The following is a 24,047-nucleotide window of genomic DNA, read 5'->3' on the forward strand; positions in this document are numbered from 1 at the left end:
CCTATGTGAAAGCATCATACCTCAACCGTTTAAATCATTTTGAATCATTGAATCTTAAGCTGCTTGCTCGGTTCTTCTCAGTGACCCTGAAAAACGCTGCAGAGCTGCTGGAGTTTGCTACCATGTACAACGCAGAGCAACTGAAGCTCTCCTGCCTGCAGTTCATCGTAATCAACATGGCTGCCTTGCTGGAGTCAAAGTGCGAGTTAAATCTTTTGATTTAAAGGAAATTCTAATATATACAGTAACAGGGGTGAGCACAAAATGTATTTTCTTGTGGTCATGTGTTTGTCTCCTACTTGTCTCTATGGTGCCCCCAGAGCGCTGGAGATTCTTAGTGATGAAGTGCTTGTGGAGCTTTCTGCTGCCTACAGGAGGATGGTGAGTCACCTTGCACCTGGAAACATCCTCGTGTGCATCCTGCTTTCCATGATTTGAATTTAGGGCTTTTTTTTATTGCTATTTTCAATGCTGCTTAACTATTTTGATAATTTGTAGAACCTAAGAAATTCAAAAAGCCATAAATAATTGTCTGGTTTTAGTCTTCCAATTAGTGAGTAAGGCCTCTTGGGGTCTCAGAGAGAAATGAATTTCTCCTCCAGCAGCTGCTCTAGTAAAGAGCAGCTGCTACAAGACACTTAAGTCTCGTGTAAAAGTCACACAATTGTTGTTTTTGTTCTCATAACTTGCAGCTGAATGCAGCAACTTCTGCCACTCTAGGACATGTGGGCAGTGTACAGGACTAGAGGAGCAACACTAAAGTAAATCAAAATGACAAATTACTCTAAATCTTATAAATATGTTCACGCACGTTTTGAGGAGCCTGACTAGTTTTATTTACTGGCATATGGTTGCCCTTGCAGTGAGTTTCCAAAAGCATGCTCCTGTATGAATTTGCAATATACCGTCCATGTTGTGACATTTTGGTGGTAGATGTTCCAGCACGCAACAGCCTGTTGATGGTCTAACACGGAAATATCGCAAAATAAAAACTGTATTTCAAGTTCAAACAGTTTAGTTTAATTGAAATTGCAACACGGCCTACTTAAATTCTTAAGTGGCAGGAAGGCGCAATATTTGTGAAAGGCTGATTGTATCCAAATGCCATTTTACATTAAATCACATTTTACATTTATATGCAATTACATATTTTTTTCAAACTTGTGCAATGTGAGGTAATCTTTTATCCTGAGATGTGTCTTTAACAGTAAAGTTGTCCTGTAATAATGTTTTAATTTTTTTTCCATTTTCTTGCAGATCCCGGCCATGCAGAAGAGGGTTATCACCCCGGATCCTGGTGCCCCAGACCTTAGTATGTACGAAGATGAGGATTTGGACTCAGCCTTCAGCCCCAAGCCAGAAGCGGAACCGGATCACTCCTGCAGGTACACAGGCTGAAGTCTTCACGTCATTAACAGTGCCTCTGGTTTTTGAATTGGGCTGCTGACATTTCACCTTTTTGGCTTTTCGGATACAGAAGAGTAAACCTACAGGAGAGCTTCAGATAAACCAAGCACCATTTTATACCCTTATCAATACTGGATGTGTCACTGATTGTGAAAAACTGTCCCTCCTCAGGGAAATACTCTTGAAGAAGGCCAAGATGAAGGCTAAAAAGAAACCAAGGCGACGCTCAGACAGCTCAGGAGGCTACACTCTCTCTGATATCATTCAAAGCCCCCCTGCTACAGGTATACAACACCCGGCACACACAGACTAACGTGTTAAAGTCAGCACATCATATCATTTAATATTACTTCATTCGAGCTGGTGGTTTTTTTTGTCCAATGTGGACTTAACAACAGCACATTTTGTCAACAGTGGTAAAAGAAAATGCTCTTAAAGGTCTAAACTGACAAAGACCAAGAGGTGCAGACTGACACCAGGTGATCCTCCCTCACTCAAGCAGTTTGTCCCTTAGGGTTCGATTCGTCTGACCCAGTGTGAGTGCTTCCCTGGCCCTGGCTCACTTGGGAAAGGTGGCACTTGGACACACATAACAGCATATGTTTCAGCCACACATTTGGGGAGTGAGCAAACTCCAGTATATGGAGTAATGACTTGTCCAGACACAGATTAATAAGGAGTGATGTTGCAGCACAATGAAAGAATCATATATTTGATGTGCTCCTTGTCTTCTGCTGGCCTCCCACTCGCTCACTGTATGTTAAACCAAATAACAAAACAGTGTTTTGTAGAGCAAACTTGTCACCTTGATACAATGTGTGACTGTGTGTGCACGGTAGAGTAGGACATGGTCGAGGATCATCACTCCTCCCACCGCCCTGTGCTTGGGCAACTGGACCAAGTGTGAGTGCAGTCGTAGAGGAATGAAAAGCAGTTGTCTCATGTACTGTCCGGTAGGCGAGTACCAGTCTGTAGGTTTATGTGACGCCAGAAAGAGTCGAATAAATGTCAGACTAAAACTGGACTTTTAAAATACATATAAATGTTGGCCAGACTGAAAGCATACTTTTCAAAATGGGACTAACACCTAGTTCATGTGTTTACTACTAAAGTGAAAGCAAGGCATTCCTGGACAGTGAGAAGACAAACTTGATGCTGTCTCAGCTTGCTGAGTTATCAGCTTTCCTTTAATCGTCTTTGAATTTAGGTCCACTGTTTGACAGGGAAGCTGCTGGCTCACTTATGTGATATCACATACTACTTATGTGATATGTGACAGAAATGGGTAAACTGGAGGAACGTCTGACTGCCACCAGCTGTGAGCGGGTACCACAGATTTTCTTCAGTGTTTAAATCAATTCAGAGACAGTAGACAGAGTGTCTTGAATTGAATTGATTGGAAAAGTGGAGTAATGCCTGAAAATCCTGCACATAATCACACATCAGGACAAACCACAGTCTCTCAGATTCATCAGGTCTGTTTGAAAAGTATTTGCTTATTTTTAGGTACAGTTGGGTGACTGACACGCTCTGTTTCCTCTCAGTGGTTTCCCCATGCCTGGTGAAGACGGGAAAGGCCAACTCTGCTGAGTCCCTGCAGGAGCTGCTCACATCAGACTCGGAGGGCAGCTGCATGGGAGTGGGCAGTCCCCGAGACATGCAGTCACCAGTCTTCCATGACAGAGCTGAGGTTGGTGTTTGACTGCTAGAGCTATCATCTGTAGCAGCTGGGTGGTTTATACTGCCCCCTGCTGGTCCTTAACAAAACACATTCAGTAAAACCTCACTTGTGTGACCCACTGAATATTAGGAACTCAGGTTAAGCAGTACACTATCCATCCATCCATTTTCTTCCGCTTATTCCTATTTAGGGTCGCGGGGGGGGGGGCCTATCCCAGCAGCCTTTGGGTGAGAGGCGGGGTTCACCCTGGACAGGTCACCAGTCCATCAGAGGGCCAACACATATAGACAGACAACCATTGGCTCTCACAGTCACACCTACGGTCAATTTAGAGTATCAATCAGCCTTGTCCCCAGTTGCATGTCTTTGGACGGTGAGAACCCACACAGGCACAGGCAGAACATGCAGACTCACACAGAAAGACCCCGTGCCCGAGCCGGGACTCAAACCCACAACCTTCTTGCTGTGAGGCGACAGTGCTAACGACTGCACCACCGTGCAGCCTGCAGTACACTATCCTAATGACATTTTAATGCACAGTAATGGCTACCAAAGACAAAATTGGTGCCCCAGATGAAGTGTTCATGAGAAGAGGTGTGTACCTGCAGGATGAGAGGACCTCCGGTCAGAGGCTGAAAACCCCACCAAGCACCCCGACTTGCCTGAAGAATGGCCTCCCAACTCCCCCCAACTCTGCTCCACAAGCCATTCCCAGACCCTTTAACAGGTAAATTGGACATAAACTAGTCTACTCCTGTGCTTACCTTGAAGAGCAGGTTTAAGATTTCATTCAAGAAAGTGACTTCAACAAGAAATTACGATTACAATTTTCAGCCCTGCACATCCGCCTCCAGTTTTGGATCTGAGAACCATCATGGACATGGAAGCCAACTCTCTGCAGACCCACGGAGCAACTCCTAAAAGCCCTGGAAGGTATGAGAAGTCAGCTGTATTTATCTTGACTGCAGAGATGGTTTACAAAAAACCTATTTATGGTGAATACTTAGCACTGCCACACTTGACTGAACCGTATTTGTTCACTTCAGCTAACCGCACATATTTTTCTGGCCGCATTCAGTGTCAGCAGCAGCAAACACTCCCCTGCTCCAGCTAAACTCTCGCAGAAGCAGAGGAAGATGTTGGCCATGGCTAACAAGGAGGCCAGTGTGGAGTCCAAACCCACCCCCATAGTCACCCCATCCAAAAGCAGCAGTGGGAAGGCCTGGTGAGTGAGCCCCAGTATGAAGACCAATGAACCAACTGTCACTAAATAACTTCCTGGCTCCCTTGACAGCCTCACAGCCTCCCACTGAATGGCAGCTCGGTTTAAAAGAGAGTCCAGGGAAAAAGTCCCAAAGTGTGGATATGTTTAGCACTAATTATACTACTGTAAAGTAATTGGTGTGAAAGAAAAAAACCGAGACAGATGTCACATATACTTTACAGTTAAATCAAGTGTGTGTGAGTCTGAACTAGAGAGAGACGCTAAACAGGGCGCGGGTCTCACACAGGGAATATGTTTACAGCACTTAGTCATTTATTTAACTTTCGTGTTGCTTTCATGCAAAATCCACATTATTTATTTAGAAAACAGTTTTCTAGCGGGGAGCTTGAATGAGACTCTGTCATTCATTATTGGGTTTTTATTAGTCATCTAAAAGTAAACTACATTTTTTCATAGTATCCACTTATTATTGTTTCTCTATGGAAAAAGAACTTCTGGTTCAGTGTTTGTTCTTGGTTTGTGCCGACGTCAACTGGCAGCAGGGTATGAAATTAAGAAAATATTTTGGGGACAATTTCTGCCCCCACAGTCCAAAAAATGGGAGCATTTTTAAAACAATGTAGGCCATGGAAAAAATTGTAGTTACAGCTTGGTTATTTTTTGCACCCGCCCAATTAAGTGGCCCTCCGATCTTATCAGCTGATTATAGCCATCAGAGCATAATCGCTAACCGGCCAAAAGTTGGCTGATTGACGCCGATTTGAAACTATAATTTTCAGTAATAAAATGCTGTTAACATGGTGTTTTTTTTAGAAATGATGTCCTTATGTATTCAGTAGAGGGCGCTCTGACTCCTCATGTCACGCCCCACACACAGAGTGACAGTGAAGTAGTGTACGGTACTAAAAACCCAACCGCGCAGTTTGCCTCAATGGTAGGTTAATGATAAGCAGTTTATGAAATGAAAAATAACTTAAAGTTTCCCGTGACGTGCCTCGTTGTGTCTGTCACGCTTCACTGATATTATCAGACATGATATGTTAGCAAGCCAAAGAAAGGTAGGCTAACCGAGCTTAAATATTAGCTACCCTACTAAACTACTTAACCGAGTCAGTCATGGCACCATGAATGATGAAACGGTAACGTTGCAGTACCTCGAAGTAGTATTACGCTCACTCAGGCTGCTGCATGCTATCAGACTAGAGAAGACTGGAGCAAATTAGGACGACGCTTTGTCGCAATGGAGTTTCCAGTTCAAAATCATTACTGGCAGGGTCCATCTCTTCATCAACGTGTTTGCCGGCGTTTTGGTAGGATCTGGTGGAGGAACTCTGACTGGCTCACTTTGGTGAGTGGGTGGTTTAACTGGCTTAGCCAAGTAGCGGGCCCTGATTTACCACAGCACGGCAGCTCCAAGTAGGATGATGTGTAGTGAGGAGCGTTGTCTGTGTGTGAGAGGCGGGGGCGCGCACCCTCTCGTTCACGTAATCAGCGCAACCTTGTTGATAAAGCCTGGAGAACAATGAGTTGCTGGCAAAAACTTGGGGGCAGTTATGGACCCCAGAATGTGACAATGTGCTTGAGAGTTTGTAAACCAACGTTTTAGGTCAGTTTCACTTGCTGTGGCCTCAGGCTGAATACACGTGGCTCTTTCAGCAGTCTGGAGTCACAAAGAAGTGATAAAAAGGCTCAAGCCGCCCCTTTTTTGAGTGCTTGTAAGACAACATACACTTTCTGAATTATCACTTTCAGAAAATATAGACACTGTGACAAAAAAAACACAGATCAAGGGAGGCACACTGGCAAGCAGACAAAGAACATTCAAAATGGGAGGACTTGGAGTCGGCTTTGTCAGAGTTGGTGTGCTCTGGTTGGACCGGTCACCCGGGAGGGGGATCTACTCTGAGCGCTTCATGTCAATGATTCATTTTCAAACAGTGGAAATATCCATCAGACTCATCCCCTCAATCTTTCTGAAGACAACATTTTCTCTCTGAAGTGCACCCAAGTTGTTTTGTACACTTCATTTCCCAAATTAAAAGCTTACACTTGCAAAAACGTAAACAGGTATCAGTCAAACTGGAAGATTTGTTGAGTCTGGGCCCACCGTTTCAGAGCACTGGTGGCAAACGTGCCACCACCTGTTTATTCTTGTTTGTGAATCACCATTTCATGCTTTTCCTTCCTCCATGTCTGTCGACAGGGCCACAGCGGTCCAGTCCCCATCCTCTTCATGCTCATTTCGTGCACTGCTGGAGGAGGAGGAGAACCGGTTGCTGAGAACCCAGATGGGCCAAGCGGTTCAGGGTTCCCCCATCTCTGTTCCCCCTGCTAGCAGGAGGGTCACGTTCAAATGCGCTGAAACCAGTGAGCAGGAGAGACCCACTGGGTGAGTTTAATGTTGGATCTCTCAAGCACACACACACACACACACACACAGTATGTTGTCTTTACTGTTGTTTACCACTTGGAGGCACTGTTGTGGTATTGTCATGAAACTGCAGAGTATTATTTTTTTAAACCAGCTGACACTAAATATAGAAGATGCTGAACAGCACACACTAATTTGATACAACCCTATTTAAATATGACATCATTGATATGATGGTCAAATTATTTCTTCAGGACAGGACAGTATCAAGCCTGTTCTGGTCATTCATTGAAGAAATAAAAGCAGCATGATCAAAGTGTGCTTATTCTCCAGGCCACAGGCTAAAATTTCCAGCTGTTGACTGACAGAATCTCTCTCATCAAACAGCAAGAGAGAGAGAGGTGTGAGGTCCTAGCTGACCCGGTCAGCTGGGTCAAGCTGCCTGCGGACACTGTTACCCTGACATGCGCTATCATAAACACACACACACACACACACACATTTCAGGTCCTTCATAGATGAAGTACACATTATTATCTACAAAGCTCAAGAATCGCTTATTGTATTGGAGTTTTTGGGTGCATTTGAGAGACTTTGTTTGTTTTTCTCTAATTTAATGTCTGAAGTTCATCTTGGTAGGTTTTGAAGGTTCATCTCTCTTATCTGATATGAACCGTAATTCTATTTCTGCTTATCGCGCCAAACTACAGCCACTGGCTCCGCTGGAGTTCTTGTGACTCAACATTTCACTAAGTTATTGTGATCCGTTGTGCTCACAAGTGCACAGAGTGGAGTTGGGCGATACGGCCCAAAAATAAAATCTCAGATTTAGGGCTGTAATCTCCCAGTCGACTGGTCGATTTATTAGTCAATACGTTCTGGCTCGACCAAAATTCTGATCGGTCGATTTTTTGCCACGTTAATTTCATCAGGAGGAAAGTACCTAAAGCACCCCTGTTTCACAGATAACAATCTATCTTTGAACACCCCCTTGTTTTTGCTATTTTGGACTAGCCCGACCCGCTAGAGACAGACGGACTGAAGAATACTAGAAGGCCAACGTCTGGTGGTTTGATGAATGTCTATTTAATTTTGACGGTTTCATTCCAAGTCAGTCCTCGTCCCCCACGTCAAAGACGTCTGCAGTGTGGCAGCATTTCATGAAAACAGATCATGGGGAAAAAGTCGAATGCAAAGTTTGCCAACACCAGTTTTCATGTCACAGCTCCACTACAAACCTGATGTGTCGCCTAGAAACGGTGAGCTAACGTGTCCACCTCAGGTTGCCCTGTCAGTTTTGAGTATATGAACACATCAGAATTGACATTTCAATGTTTTAGTCTAATAATTGTTTTGTTTTAATTGTAAAAATTCTTACAATGGACTTGCCTTTTGTGTTTAAGAGTAAAGTTTTAAGTTAAAAGTCTATTTGTGTCTCAGCCGCAATGCTGAGCTCCTCTTTTCAGTCTGGCTCTGCGCAGGACCAACGATGGCGTCGGTCAGTTATTATAACCTGACAGAAACAATTTTCTCAATATTCCTCAACAGGTTTTGTGCTGATAGTTGACACAGTAGAGTTTTCATATATAAAATTAGTCGATTTTTAGTCGAAATTTGAGGGCTTCAGTTGACCAAGAATTTCTTTGGTTGATTGCAGCCCTACTCAGATTGTATTCCAAAAAATCTGATTTCTGATTTGAATTGATTTTTCTCTGCTCTACTCAAAAGTAAACAACAGATGACAAATAAATGGCTCAAAACAGGTTTTACCTTCTTCTTCTTTTTTTTTTTTTTTTTACTTTAGGGTTGAAGTGCAATCTGACGAGCCAAAAAGGCTTGTAGGTGAGCTGGTGGACCACGTCATTGAAAACACTTAGAACTTTTAGAAAGCTTTTATGTCTTATTATCATATCATATTTTGAACCTGGCAACGACACAGTACACCTTCAAACTTGTAAGGTTTAAAGGTGTCAAATGATCAAAATAATGATAAAAACACACTCAGCTGCGTGCCTCTGCTTTAGGTGCTGGAATAAATTTGTCGTGCTGCTTCCTTTGATTGCAACAGCTTTTGAACAGACCTCACAGCGAGCGCTGGTTTGTGTTTGACAAACATGTCCTACGCAAGTAAACTGAACCATTTCCATATAAAAGATGTAGCAGCACCTTACCTCGGTACAAGCTCCGGCTTCCCTGCCGTCACTGCCATGCTTGTGACCACAGTGTTTGGGTGCACCCTGCTAATGTACCCCTGTAGAGTGTTGCGGTGCATTAGTTCCACTTTTGATGCTGGCGTGTAAACTTAATAATAAGAAATCAATTTTCATAAAAACACGTCGTCCTGAACTGTGAATTCCAATTCATCCATTTAATGATATATTGTGCAGGTCTACAAGAAGATGAGTTCAGCAAAGATTTATTTATGTACTTTTAACGTGACAGACAAATTACATGTTCAAAAGCTTATTTTGGTCCAAGTCGTCTGGAAACAAACCTTTTTCCATGAGCCTCTGGATTATTGCAAATTCTCTTAAAAGATTCAATCAGATGTTTGGTTCTTACACGTACGTCGGCGTTTGTTTGTCACACTGAATTATTTGAGGAGGAGATGTGAAACAGCTGGGTGAGTGACTGCAGTGAAGCCAGTGACAGTAATCGGAGTGGATGAGGGCAGCCCTCACGTCTCCCTGTATCATACAGAACAGGAAGCACCTTCCCGCTACTTGGACGAGCAGGCAGACGGACAAGTTGGAGACTCAGGAGGCAGCAGCCTCATATGCTCTCATGTCCGCCTTCCAGGGTGACTTCTCCCAAGTCAGAATTAATGGACATGTCTGTCTGATGTTTGTACTTTGACTGACTGTCAGACTTTTTTGGGGGTTTTGGATTCCAGAGTTGTCTCTTGGCCGGCACAGGCACTCCTCATTTTCCATATGACTTAAACATGCATCATCGTCGGTGATATGGAACATTTCTGGCCACAGCTCTTCACAATCTACTGAATAAAGACTGTGAGTCTCATAGCAACTCTGAAGTACACACAGATCAGCCTGCTGGGAGCTAATCCAGGATACATGTCATGTTAGATTAAGGTTCCAGATCACCGTGGATGGAGAGTAAAGCGATAGCAGTCATTTACGTTTAGATTCAAACAATGCAACAATTCACAGGAGAAATAATGTGTTCTGCAGTCTGGTTTGGAGGGAAAGAAGCATTTTTAGATTGCATGGTGGTAAATTAAGTTAAAGGTCAATTAATTTATAGTATATATCACAGTTTGAGTGTGTTTTATCTTCAGTGTGTCATCTTTTAAAGGAAGAGCCATTGTGTGGCTGCGTTCTGCTGATATGGTCCTGATTGGCATCAGGTGTCTCTGAAAATATTCACGGTCGGAACGGAGTTCCGTTAAAAAAGGAGGAGAAGGGAGCTGTTAAAATCCCATATTAGATAAAGAAAACGACGTCTGAAGGTGGTTTCACTCTGAACGGGCTGACCCATGACCACATGGTCCAACTATATCTCCATGCTGCCCTGGGAAGGCCTCGGGATCCCCCAGGGAGCGCTGGTTGATGTGGCCTGGGACAGAAGTTAGAGATTCCCTGCTTGAGCTGCCACTATGTTCAGACTTTGAATAAGAGGTTGAAGAATGATGGACAGACCTTTAGAAGCAATTGAGAACAAAGTCTTGAATTACATTGAAAAAGTGACTGTATAGACTTTTACGAGCAGGAAAAAATCAAGATAAAAACCTAAAACAAAACTAGATTCACACAGTATCAGAAGCTAACGAGGTGTTAGGTCTGCTCTTCGATTTACACAACACGGTAGCGCTCGCAAGAAACCTTGGCGGTTCCTCAGCATTCACTCAGAACTCTGTTTTGAGGAGCCCGTTAGATGTCTGGAGGTTGTCGTTTACTGCCGTCACTGACTACGCCCAAATCTCAGTCGTCCCTGATGATTTAATTCAATGTGAGGAAAGATTAACGCTCATGTTACTCAGGTTTGTCACCCTCCTACAATGCTCCAGTCCTGGGTTCGGTGCTTTAAATCGGTTACTCAGCAGGATGGAAGTCGCCCAGGACAAAGTAATGTGGAAAGTTGAGCATCATCTACCTTGCAGTGATATTGAAACAGAGCTGTTTGTTATACCTGAACTCTCAAATAGTTGAACCAAAGCCGTTCTTGTCCTGTTCCCGTGATTTAAAAAGGCTCCGGGCTTCTCCCATCAGTCCTGCTCTCTCCAGCAATATTTTGTGATCCACGGCATCCAATACAGCACTGAGGTAAAAGTAGAACAAGGATCTGTTTCTAAGCTTATGTGAGGAAGATTTAGAACTTGAATGAGGGCCTGTGTCTACATAGTGACCTTCGCTGGCAGAGAAGCACTGGCAGCGTGCTGGGGAGCACTGGGATGGAGTGCTCCCCAGCACCTGAGATAAACGGCAGTAAAAACGCTGCTCATGGGTTGAGTTTTCTAACAAAACTATTTTTATGTCACAGTATTTGGACAACTCCATCGATAGACTAACCACATCCCTCTGTTTTATATAGTTCATTTGTCATTCTTACTTCTTGCTTGAGGTGGTTGTTTTTTTCTTCAACACGAATGTTACCTTTCAACCTTTTATAGGAAGAACAGAGAGAATATGCAGCCCGACACCGATTTTTAAAGTAGAAAAAAGTCACCGGTTTCTGATGTTTGCAACCGATGTAGTGAATTTTTGAGCTGGACTGAAAGTAAAGCCTTTCTAGGTTCGTTGTGTTCCAATTTTGGACCATGACCATGTAAAGGTACTCAGAAGGCTGATTTCTGAAACGATGAACTAGAACACATTCTTTTAATATTGCTATGCGTGACCATTTTGATTAAGACCAAAATTAAATAGTAAAAAATAAACATCAGTACTTTAACTTAAAGATAAGTGCTGACAAACAATAAGAAGAAACTGTGTTTGTCCCTCCCCATTCATTCAACTGTATCTCCTCTCCAGGCGGCTGAACTCCCTGGCCTCATAGAATAATCACCATTATTCATTATTTAGCAGTTTTATACAAAACGACGCTTTGGCCGCCATCTTCTTCGTCTGAGTTAAAACAACGGCACTGCTCACTCAGTACATCCACTTTGCGGTCAAAGGTGGCATTCATTTGCATGAAGTCGATGTCTGCATTTTCCACCGTGGTTACAAAGCTGTTGTTGCTGTCACATAGCAACCACAATGCCTCAGGTGCACTTCCTGTCATATCGTGATGTCACATGGATGTGTCAGAAGGCACGTTGTCCTTAAATGAAACCACAAATAAGTCACACATTAAGACTGACATCTTCCTACATCTTCTTCATGTCTGAGTCATTCACTCCTTTAGGCACATGTCGTATCTTCAAGGGTGGTTGTTTTTTTTGCACATCATTACTCAAAACTTTTATTTCTTTGCACATTTGTTGTGCTTTGATTTTGTTTGAATTCAATACAACGTGAAGTCTTTTATTTGAAAACCCGCAGACTTTGTTCGTGTGGCATATTACGCAGGTGAAGGTTGATTTTTTTTTATATATATATAAATATAATTTCCCCCCCCCCATCATTTCTGTTCTTCACCGGTGAATTGCTTTGGCTTGGTCTGTTTCTAGGGAGGAAGTTTTGGGAGTCCTCTTGATGGCGCTGTCCGTGGTGACGTGGTAGACTTGCAAGGAGGTCATGTCATCAGCATTTCATTATTTCCAATAACAGAGACAGATAAAGACTATTTAATAATCAATTGATTTAGTTGTAGGAGAGCTTGATGTGGTGAGTGGCTGCGGGGATGTTTTGGAGTGTCTCACCTTTAGTCTCGCCAGCCATGAGTGCGCCTTGTCCTATTCTCGCCCTGGAAACATGACGGTACAACAATGAGGGCTGGTGCCCACTCAGGATCCACTTTGGGACATTTATGAGTAACTTCTGGTGCTTCTGACTCGTCATATCTATTTAAAAATCGAAACTGTGAATTAAGTGGGGAATAGTCTGTGCAGCAGCAGGGTGAATCAACCCACTCACTCTTACACTGTTGAGGAATCTATTCAAAGATCTGTGGTCTGTTGAGACGTCAACACACACACGCACACGTATCCTCCAAACCCACTGACGGACTGATCAGCAGTCTTTTGATGAGTGGGTGACCCTCCAATGTCCCGCTTGACTGTTTTTGTTGAAAAAGGATGAACCTGAACCTGATGGCCCCCTCTACCCCGCGGTGGAGGCAGCCTATTTTGAAACTGCTTTAATTCTGAGAACACTAAAGTCCAGCAAAGCAAACTCAGCCTAAAACTGGGTGGTGCTAAAAACACACTCCACTGGTCATTGATGGTAAATATAGCAGAGGTACAGCAGTGTAATTAAACTGAGCATTTGCTGTAAAAATTAAAAAAAAAAAAAAAAAAAATCAGTTAATTTCAATGTGCTAATTCATCATATATTTTCTGAAATGTTAGTTTTTTCTGTCCAATTACATGTTGGATTTGTATTTTTAGGGTAAAAGCAGTAACTTCTAGATCAGGGGTCTTCAGGCCCAAGACCCCCTTTCTGGTGGAGGGATGGAGCAGGGACCCCTTAGTGTACTGGACAAAATTGTGTTTAGTATTAAGTTGGTCTCAATGACTAAATGTGCCTCGTTGCTCTGCATCGTGAAAACAGAAACTGTCAGTGTGAAGTGGAGCTGACGCCCCCAAACCCCTGTGCCTCTTCTTTCTTCAACAAGTTAACAATTCAGACAGTTTGACCTCTTCTGTTTTTATTTTTAATTCCCCTTTTTTGTTGAAGTGTCAGCATGCTGTTAGGGTCAGAGGGATTATGAAATGGATCGGTCTTTATTTTATGGAAAAGGAAGTGCTGACTGGGTCAAACAGTTTTTTGTGGACTGTTGAACCAACAAACATGTTACACAAAAGGAGGCGAGGCTTCATCGTCGGAATGAGGAGTTCCACATTAAAGCTTTTCTATGAGAGTGATAATCCGTTACCCTCTAATCCAGCACCTGGCATACACGCGGTGTCCTGACCCGATCTGAAGGGCTGGGGCAATGCAGGCATTTTTCAAGGCATCACATCGGAGCGGGAAAGAAATGAACCTGATTTTAGTTTTGCAGCGCTTTGCTCGGTCTGCTGTCACGCAGGTGTTGTACACAGTAGCACAAGCGCGACTATCTGGGCGAGGACGCGTTACACAGGATATGCAAATCATAGCAAGGCAAGGTGAAGATGGACACACGTCATCAGACGCCTCGTGGCGAGCACTGAGTGTCTGTTACCACCGGCAACCAAGCCCACATCCCCCCAACAGGAAATTCCACCTGACAACAAGCTGCTATCAAGTCCCTCTAATGTAACAAAACGCACACTGACACACGCAATCTTCAGCTGTCATGTAGAGACACGCTTGAGGTTGAGATAAACTTCCTCACTCGCCAAACAGCTGACAGGTGACCTGAGACCTGAGTCAAGGTGGACAGCTAGTCTCATGGTTGTTAGCAGAAATAGCCTCATGTCAACATGCTGTCTGTTAATTAAAATAAACTAATTAACTTAACTAAGTCATGGCAGAGAAAACCACAGGGGTGCCTGTATGCTGTGATAGCACCTCGCTAGCACGTCTGATTAGTCTGCCTGTCAGCAGCGTGAGTGTCCCATGGTGCAGATAGTCCCTGCTACAGGGGTCCACCTGTCCCTGCTACAGAGTCCATCTGTCCCTGCTACAGGGATCCACCTGTCCCTGCTACAGGGGTCCACCTGTCCCTGCTACAGAGTCCACCTGTCCCTGCTACAGGGGTCCACCTGTCCCTGCTACAGGGGTCCACCTGTCCCTGCTACAGGGATCCACCTGTCCCTGCTACAGGGGTCCACCTGTCCCTGCTACAGAGTCCACCTGTCCCTGCTACAGGGGTCCACCTGTCCCTGCTACAGGGGTCCACCTGTCCCTGCTACAGGGATCCACCTGTCCCTCATCCAGGGGTCCACCCGTGCCTGCTACAGGGGTTCACCTGTCCCTCATCCGGAGGTCCACCTGTCCCTCCTACAGCGGTCCACCTATCCCTTCTACGGGGGTCCACCTGTCCCTCCTAATCTTTGAAATGCACTGCATAAATCTGGATTATCATTGTTACTATGATTATCATTATTATTACAATTATCATTATTATTAGTAGTAGTATAGTCGTAGTAGTAGTAGTATTATTATAGTAGTAGTAGTAGTAGTATTATAGTATTAGTAGTAGTAATAGTGTCACTATCCAGTGCTTTTGTCTGACTCTGTGAAATATGACCATCCACCTTATATGTCATTGGTTGAATGAGTTGATGTTGCCGTTCGGATGTCCAGTAGACACACTGGTTTGCTACCAATAGCACGAGTGCAGTGGCCACTGGGCAACTGTGTACCAGCATATCAGACCAGATCTTCTTGGGAAATCCTGGAATAGGACTTTCCGACTCAGAGATTCTAACCAATCCTTCGAGTGATACTCTTTGTGACTCCTGAATGCAGAACGAGCCAGTCATGTATCGTGTATATTTAGCTCAAAGCTAAAGGTGACTGACGGCTAACTGCAGCCATCAGTTCAGAAACTCAGCACCTGTGCACACCTGCATTCAGCCCCATCCTGAGTGATCCGATCACAAGTGGTCAGCCATCATAGCAGGTGTGCACAGGGCCTCTGTAGCTCATCGTCAGCTGTGTGCTCCTTCCCTTGAGGTCAAACTACCTACAGCACTTCTGCTCCTGAGCTGTTAGTCCAGGAACAGGCATCTTCTTTACCTTCTGTCCTGGATCTTCATCCTGCACCAGGCGCTCCTCTCTTCTGGGCTCCTGGAGCATCAGCCCTTTCCCAGGGAGATGATGATCGGTGCTGGTGAATCTGTCTGCTGCCTCTCTTCTATGATTGGTTCAGCAGAGCCTCTCTTCACAAACATTCAGTTGCAAACAGTCGAGTGGCCACTAAGAAAAAGATGCTGGCTACAATGGTTTTCATTGAGGCGGCTGCATACGCTCGCTCCTCATCGATGAGAATAAAAAGATGCGGCCGTCGTGTGGAGCTGACAGGCTCCGAAGCTTCTGACGGTGTCCAGACACAATAACAGACATGTTGAATGTATAACCTGGGTCTGAATGCTCTGATGTTGGCCATTCACAAACAGCAGCTTGTCAGTTCTGGCTGACTCAGAGGTGCTGTCTCACTCCCTGAGCCCACGAGACCCATCCCCTCACCTCTCTCTCTCTCTCTCTCTCTGTGTCACCTGTCTCCCCCCTCAGACCCTGGGTGCTAGGAGCAGTGGGCAGCCCTCCCCTCCCGTCTCTGGTGACCTTTGCTTCCATCGTGGAGGAGGAGAAGCAACAAGAAGCGGCCCTGATCCGCAGCCGAGAGAAGCCGCTGGCGCTCATCCAGGTAACACTTCTTGTCTGTGCTTACACACACACACACACACACACACACACACACAATCGTAACTGAAGGTACAGCTTGTGAGAGTGGCGGACGAGGCCTCTCTCGCCCCCCATCTGGCAGGAGGTTAATGAAATGAACATCACTCTGTACTGTGCTGCTAAGCAATGAGGATCCTGCTTGTGACGTCTTCCAGCCACCGCCAGACTTCTGTCAACGCCTTCCTAAAGCTCTTTTTTTTTCCGTCGGGGTTTCTGGTCGCCATCATGTAAAACACTCTTATTATCATCAAGCTCTTACTAGTGTCAGCATTTTCTCCTTTCAACCTCAAATAGAATGTGGTTTTGTTGCCCACAGAATCCCTAATTTAGTCTCCTTTACTCGTTTCTCTCTGTCGGTGTAGATTGAAGAGCGGGCTATCCAAGACCTTCTCCTTCACTACGAGGCGTGCGATAACCCTGACGAGCTGATCGTGGTGGAGAGGTCCTCCAGAGGCCCCATGGCACCCCCGACCTGGAACAAACACTGATGGTGAACAGCGCAGCAGCTACACCCCCTCAAAGTTGTCACTTCGCCCCCAAACCCTCCGGAGCTTCATCGGTCCATCTGGACTCGTAGAGTTTCTGCAGTGTTGCGTTCATTTGATGCTGCTTGTTTAACCTGAGAGAGTTCATAACAGCTGAAAGCGGTGCTGAAGAGGCGTTTAAAGCTACTTTTGTAGGTTGATTTTATTTTTTTTCCCTTCAGATGGCGTTATCTCGCATGGCTTCACAGTTCCAGTGTAAACATGATTTATCGCGTGAAGTTGCCAAAGAAATGAAAGGAAATGGAGATGTCAAAGCCACAAAATGGGTCCAAGGAATCACCTGCTGGGCCTGTGTGTCTGTCTATTAGAGGCTCTCAGTGGCTACGTTTACATGCAAAATAATATTCTACTTTTATTCCAAAAATGCTAATATTTCACATTTGATCAGGGTTATATAACCAACATATCCTGGTTGGGTATTTGCTATTTTGCCTTTTTCCAAATTTAGAATTTTCCAATGAAGACGTGTGATCCGCTGATGTTCGTCTGGTCTTAGGAGCACTGGTTGAACCTGTACCCAGCTCAAGCGCCTGGATTGGAGGTTGCGAGGTGCCTGTGTGAGTGCGCTAGCTTGATGCTACTATGGAGACTGCTACAATTCAGCTAATTCCATAAAGTACACTTAAAGTCGGATTAACCATTAAATGAATGCGACATAATGAACTAAGCAGACGGTAGAACAACACTTAGCATTGCGTTCTTTGCCAATATGAATGCAGCTGTCTGGCCTGATGGTTTCCCTCCTGTCAACTGGACTGGAGGGAAACAGAGGCCATGAACTTTGGTTCCGCCCTCTGTTTAGTGATGGGCCCAACTGGTCTGGATTTACATGGCTGCATGTGAACGGATCTATTAATAAAATTCTATTAGGATTTACCAGCAGAAAGTGAATAACAGTGGACTATTGACTGCATGTGAGCGTCGCTGTGATCAAGAGAGTAGGAGTGGCAGAGCGTCGTCACTTCAACATGAGCCATTCACCAAGGAAGTTTGTTTAATTTCTTTTTCCTCCTCCCGGTCTTCATCAGCCTCCGTGGTTGTTGGGCTCAGTGTGTTGCTGCGTCACTGGCGGCAGCAGGGGCGTAGCCGAACGAATAAAAGTGTGTATGTGTCAGACTTCAGCTCTGATTGTGTGGCCTGGCCTCGGTCCTGTTTGAGGGAGGTTGTGTGCCTTTGTCGAACCTCGCACCGATACAGCAGCTATTAGTATTTCTAATTATTTCCTTTCCTCATCTGTCTCTCTCTTTTATATTTATTTTTTTTTGGAGCCAGTTTAAGCTTCGTAGGTACCCATGTTTTGGACCAGGTAATGTTCTCATGATTGTGCGTCTGTGTATGAGAGAGTGACCATGTGACAATGGCATGCAATAAAGTATTTCACCTGTGCGACGACCTCGCCCGCATCTCATTAATGAGTTCGTGTTCTCAGTTGTTCCCTCGCTTTATATTTTATTGAAGATGCCCGGTTCCTTGACAGAACACCGTGGCTCTCAGCGCTTCTAATAAAGATAACATTTCATCTTCCTGTCGCCTGACATGCCGGCGCCCTGCATTAGCAAACCGCCATTATCACATCTTAGCCTCTGATTAACAGCGACGACCCTGATCCGAACACAGTGCAGCAATTTAGGGATTTTATTGGCCGTAATTGCAGGTTGAGTATCCCATCGGAAGTCAGGGGGATGCGGCTCGTGAGGGAAATATTAAGCACGCATTAGGAGCTATTAGCTGGAGCGGCGGTGTCACAAATTGAAACCTCTTCACGTCACGGTGAGACGATGCGCAGGTCTGGGTTGCTCATCTGCAGACGATGTTCTTGACGTTTATTATGTTAACTGAATTTTCTTTTCCATCGTGAGCACAGATGTTCTGTCAAACTTGAAATAAGCTTGGAAAAACCGCCCTGTTTTTAGCTAATCCAGTGGGATTTTTAATGGATTTTTTTTAGCCTAAGAAGCAGGAAATTTAATAATAAAGGAACATTAATCATGAGAATATTTTAGCAGAAAAATGTAATATCTGGAGACACATGGTTTTAACTGGCAAGAGTACAGCTCTGGTGGGGATCCTTTATTTTTGATTGTAAGTGTGGTCAGGATTCATAAAAGTCTCCAGTCAAAGGAGGTTTGAAACTCCCCAGAAGCCTGGAGTGCTCATATCTCTCCCCTCAGGACGTGACCTCCGCATCCTCAAAGGGTGCTCCAGCCCTGGAAGCCTCGATAGGGAAGGGCGCGGCGAGGATGAGGTCCTCCTGTGGAGAGATGGCGGAGGACAGGCAGATGGGAAAGTCATAGAGCCGTCCTCCAACTTCAGGATTAATTTGTTTGTGGAGAAAAAGAGGACGTTTTAGACACTGAGGAGAACCTCCCAGCTCACTCGGCTCTCTGGATCGTGCCAGGTTCAAGCGCAACGAGCAATGTGAGAGCACGCCTCGTCCAGCCCGATGTCATCTCTCGTTAGATTATTCATCAGAGTTTAATGACTGTAAATGACTTAAGTAGCTCTCAAACTTCTTTTATGCTAAAGATTCCAGTCCAGTATGCCATGGAAAGAGTCTAATAGAAATATTAGTTTAACTGAAATATGAAGTATTTAGTTTCTGAGATGAGTTATTTGTCATCTTCAGCTGTCAGATATCTGTCACCTCACATTTCAGCTCACTTTGTAGCGAAGTGGAGGCAGGAACCCAGAGAACTCCTGAGGCCAGACGCAGACAGCCGTGGACGGGTGGGCTAAACTGTGTGGAGGCACGAGGACGGAGACTTTGTCAAGTGGCCTCAGCTGCTGTGCCACCAACAGAGACAAATGCGTGTAAACTGAAGCTCTTACAATTAATTCTGAAGGCTTTGACTAAAAAAACAAAACAGGAGGGGAAGAAATTGAAGCAGATGTGATGTCATGCACAGCTCTGATTGTTTATGGAGCTCACAGGACTCCCGATCGATGACACAACTTAGTCCAGAGTCACATTGGGACCTGATCAACCAATTCAGAGGCCCACACCACCCTTGTCGTGCAGGACTCGGGAATGATACTGCTGCTGGGCAAATTCACACTTTCCAAACTGCGTACGCAGCACAAACATTGTCACTTTAAGCTAGTTTTATTATTTGAATTCATTGAGTTACCAGAACGCCGCAGGGTTGAGGTACTTCTTCAGCACTGCCATGGGACTCTGGATCACTGCGGTAAGTAAACTTGGGCATTTATGAGTTTTACAGCTCAGCAACTACAACCATCTCAAATTAACTGCCCTTTTCTGACTTGACAGCAGTCAAATGTTGCAAGAAGTGAAAACTTAACTTGTTTGAACAAACAGCACCACTGATGTGTGACTCCAGCCTCACCACAACAGACCCTGTCATGTGATCGCATCTGAACTGGAAAAGAAACCGGATCTGAGGGGCAGCAGGACCAGCTGACCTGGCGTCACCCGACGAGCACAAGTCACCCCCGAGAGAGCTTTGGTGTGTGTGTGTGTGTGTGTGTGAATGGGAAAGGGGGTGTGCAGCGAGGTGATGAGCTATAAATTGGAGTGTGTGTGTGTGTGTGAGATTGGTGGTCAAAGAGATTAAATTGTGGTTTTGATTCTCAAATACAAACATAGGGAAAAGATTTGGGTTTCTGCTTGGTTCCTCCTGATGTTTTTCCTTGGTTCCCCCTTGATGTTCTTTTGTTCCTCCTGGTGTTTCTGCTTGGTTCCTCCTCCTTGTTTCTTCCTGGCTCCTTCTGGTTTTTCTCTTTGGTTCCTCCTGATGTTCTTTGGTTCCTCCTGGTGTTTCCTCTTAGTTCCTCCTGTTGTTTCCTCTTAGTTCCTTCTAATGTTTCTTCCTGGTTCCTCATGGCGCTTTGTTTTGGTTCCTCCTGGTGTTTCTGCTTGGTTCCTCCTGGTGTTTCCTCTTAGTTCCTTCTCATGTTCCTTCCTAGTTCCTCGCGGTGCTTTGTTTTGGTTCCTCCTGGTTTTTCTTCTTGGTTCCTGTCAAATCTCTTGTTAGACACACAACAGTTTCAGTCTTCACGAAGTCATTTGATGCCTTAGAACCAATCAAAGCAAACCAGCTACACTCATTCAGTTCAACAGGTATCTAAAAAGGTTGCATCCCCGAGAGTAGGCGGAGCAATGAAGACTGTGTTGACTGGTCATGATGAACTTGTAAAATCCACTTGTAAAAACACACCTGAGGAAACCTTGCATATTTGTCAAATATTCTGCTGAACAAATACAAGTCAGGTGCAGCTTCCTCCAAGGCACCGAGCGCTCAGACTTTTCTAAACCCACGTAGTCCAAGACGAGAGGGCCAGACTGCAGTCACTTATTCTCAGGACGTAGGACTCATCGCTCCTGTTACTTTAGTAGCAGGATTCTAACTAAACTGAACTGTTCTGATAACTAAAAACCTCCACCCTCCTCCTCCGCTGCTGTTTATGTCCAGGGAGAAGTTGCGGTGAACAGTAAGAAGATAATCTAAGAATATGAATCCCCTAACAGAGCTTGAGCAGGAAGTCATAAGCAGCAATGACGGCAAATACGCCGCCTTTATCCTGTTCTACCTTAAGAGTTGCTCAAGAGTTATTTATACGCCGCCGCCGCCGCAGCTTGAATGCTGACCTGTGGCTCAAAGAGTCTTCCGGCTGCTTAGTTACTCAGTCGGACGGTGGAGGAGGTGGTGTGGGTGTGTGTGTGTGTGTGTGTGTGGGGGGGGGGGGGGTAGAGATTTGACTAGCCCTTTCAATCCTATTTAGTGGAAATGGAGCCAGTTAGCTGTGGATTACCTGACCTCTCCATGGCCGTCACGAGCTGGCACCTTCCCAAAGATCATTAAGACCTCAGGAAGTGTTTCACTCTGGGAGAGCGGCCAGAACGTGCAGGCCAGAGTTCAGAGGCACCGTGCTCCTCGTGCTGTCAGCGTGGTGGCCTCACCGCTCGGCAGCTGAGTGGCAAACACACTTTCACCAAAAAAAAAAAAAAAAATATATATATATATATATATGTGTGTGTATATGTATGTATGTATATATATATATACATATGTATGTATATATATACATACATATGTATGTATGTATATATACATATACATACATATATATGTATGTATGTATATACATACATATATGTGTATGTATATACATATATATGTATGTATATATATACACATACATATGTATGTATATATATACATACATACATACATACATATATATATGTATATATATACATACATACATACATACATACATACATACATATATATGTATGTATATATATACATACATATGTATATATATGTATATGTATATATATATATATATATATGTATGTATATAATGGCAAAAATGTATCAGGGTCAAATGAGTTGGGCAGGGAGATGCATCGTCATGACCACTTGGATTATTATTGTGCTCTGTATTCACCCACAGTTGAGCCAAACTCGCCTGACGCTGCTCGCCCGCCTCCGTGTTCGCTGCTGTATCATGGATCAGAAAGAAGGACATTCCTGAAAGAATTTCAAAGGGCTTTGGTGGTCAGATGTCACTGCGACCATGCATCTAAGTCCTTGAGGGAATTTCTTCAGATTAGGAGTGACTGATGGTCAAAGGTGAAGGTGACAGTGGCAGGCGTGCATCACGGAGGAGCAGTTCTGGTTGTCTGGGTTTCTCACTGGCTGCTCTCTTTATTCCTTGCTAAGCTATCTAACTGGCTGCTGAGGCTTTGTATTTAGCAATCTGACAACTCTCAGCAAATAAGCCTATTATCAAACTATTCCTGTTTCCCGTCCAATGGCTGTGATGAGCAATGATATTCCAAGGCGCCACTGACGACTGCCAAGATGTGCAGTGCATGGCCACGCCCCTGAAGGACGCTCGGTGCCGTTATAACCATTAGAAAACTTTCAAGCTGCTTGATGTGGATGTTTTCCGTCGGCCGTCAGCCGTCAGGGTGACGTCCAGGTGAGCGAGAGGCTGCTGGATCAAGGTGGATGCAGTGAATGCAGGTTGACAGTTGACTCCCTCCAGTACCCACATCCCAGTGTGTCTGTAGCATCTATCAGTCCCTCAAGTGGTTTAGCAGCACGCAGCGTCCCAGGACTGGCAGGCGCTGAAAGACCCTATAATGAGGCTGATTAGGTAAGATGGGCCTCACTGTTTCCTCGTGCGCCGACCCCGTCTGTGACCTCCCAGAATTATTCGAAACCAAAAGTACCACACACCAGTCCCTCTGGCATCGGGCCGAGCTGAAAGAGAGGAATCCTCTCCACACCAGTGATTGCTTCTGCTTCTTCTCTCCACTTCAACCCCACGCAACATTTCCTTGACAGCAGAACGATTCTCCAGCGCTTTGTCACTGGGGGTCAGAGGCACTTTGAGCGGTGCTGGGAATCCCATCTCAGGGTCTGGCGTCTCTGATCTGCACCCAAAACTAACTGTGCCGTCTGCAGCGGGAATATCTCTCTGACAGCCTGGGTACACTGATGTGACCGTCCTGGAAATCTAGTTATCTCTGAGGATGAGGAGACGACCATGACTGCATCTTTGTTTTCTAGCTGTCAGATTTTCTCAAGCAGCAGCAGTGGTGCCACCAGCACAGGGAAGATTCAAAGTCCGTTGCTCCTCAGTAGCTCACCGGCAAAGCTATCCAGCACACACACACACACACACACACACACACACACACACACACACACACACACACACACACACACACACACACACACACACACACACACACACACAGAACATTTAGAACACACAGCCAGCCAGTCACTGTGTGACCACACAGGTCCTAACATCGCACAACAAGCGCTCTTGGCTTCCAACTCCCACAGCAGCATCAGGGTTGCCGCTGATCTCAGGTCAGTCAAAATCAAGATGGACATCAAAGCCTCCCGGTGGTTTAACACATCACCAAAAACCAAAGGCGTCCTCATCAGCGTGAAACAGAACACAATCGTGGGTGGAGACAGGGTGGCACCAGGTTCCCCTGACATGTGCCAGACCACCTCATTGGCCGGTGTCGTGAGAACATCCTCCAGGAGATCAGCTCCAACACACAAAATCACCGCAACCACCGCCGCTCAGTTAGCGTTCCAGTGAGGAACGGCAGCCATATTGAACTGTCAAATATCCAATAATAACAATGATAATAATAATGATGTGGGGCAGCATGGCTCAGAGGTGGCGTGGTCATCTAGCGACCAAAGGGTCGCTGGTTCGATCCTCACTCCCCCGGTGACCATGTCCACGAGTCCTTGAGCAAGACACTGAACCCCTGATTTCTCCTGATGGCCCCGTGACGGACTGGTGACCCTTCCAGGGTGAACCCTGCCCCCACTGTGGAACCAGCACCTGGGCCTCGATCCTC

General features: G+C 45.1%; 1 protein-coding gene across 1 annotated transcript in view; it reads left to right on the forward strand.

The window, feature by feature from the left end:
• ibtk (inhibitor of Bruton agammaglobulinemia tyrosine kinase) overlaps positions 1–18,092 on the forward strand; it is a 31,292-nt gene extending 13,200 nt beyond the window's left edge. The window contains exons 18-28 of the mRNA XM_086219220.1: positions 82–199; positions 321–381; positions 1,258–1,385; positions 1,579–1,691; positions 2,952–3,097; positions 3,697–3,815; positions 3,923–4,021; positions 4,167–4,313; positions 6,517–6,702; positions 15,969–16,101; positions 16,502–18,092. Of these exons, the coding sequence (XP_086075346.1) occupies positions 82–199; positions 321–381; positions 1,258–1,385; positions 1,579–1,691; positions 2,952–3,097; positions 3,697–3,815; positions 3,923–4,021; positions 4,167–4,313; positions 6,517–6,702; positions 15,969–16,101; positions 16,502–16,627 (1,376 nt within the window). The 3' untranslated portion in view covers positions 16,628–18,092. The remainder of the gene's footprint in view (positions 1–81; positions 200–320; positions 382–1,257; positions 1,386–1,578; positions 1,692–2,951; positions 3,098–3,696; positions 3,816–3,922; positions 4,022–4,166; positions 4,314–6,516; positions 6,703–15,968; positions 16,102–16,501) is intronic.
• Positions 18,093–24,047: the final 5,955 nt, after the last annotated feature.

Source organism: Aulostomus chinensis, chromosome 11, assembly GCF_037954235.1.
Source record: "Aulostomus chinensis isolate RoL2024-O1b breed Wild chromosome 11, RoL_Achi_v1.0, whole genome shotgun sequence".
Taxonomy (NCBI): domain Eukaryota; kingdom Metazoa; phylum Chordata; class Actinopteri; order Syngnathiformes; family Aulostomidae; genus Aulostomus; species Aulostomus chinensis.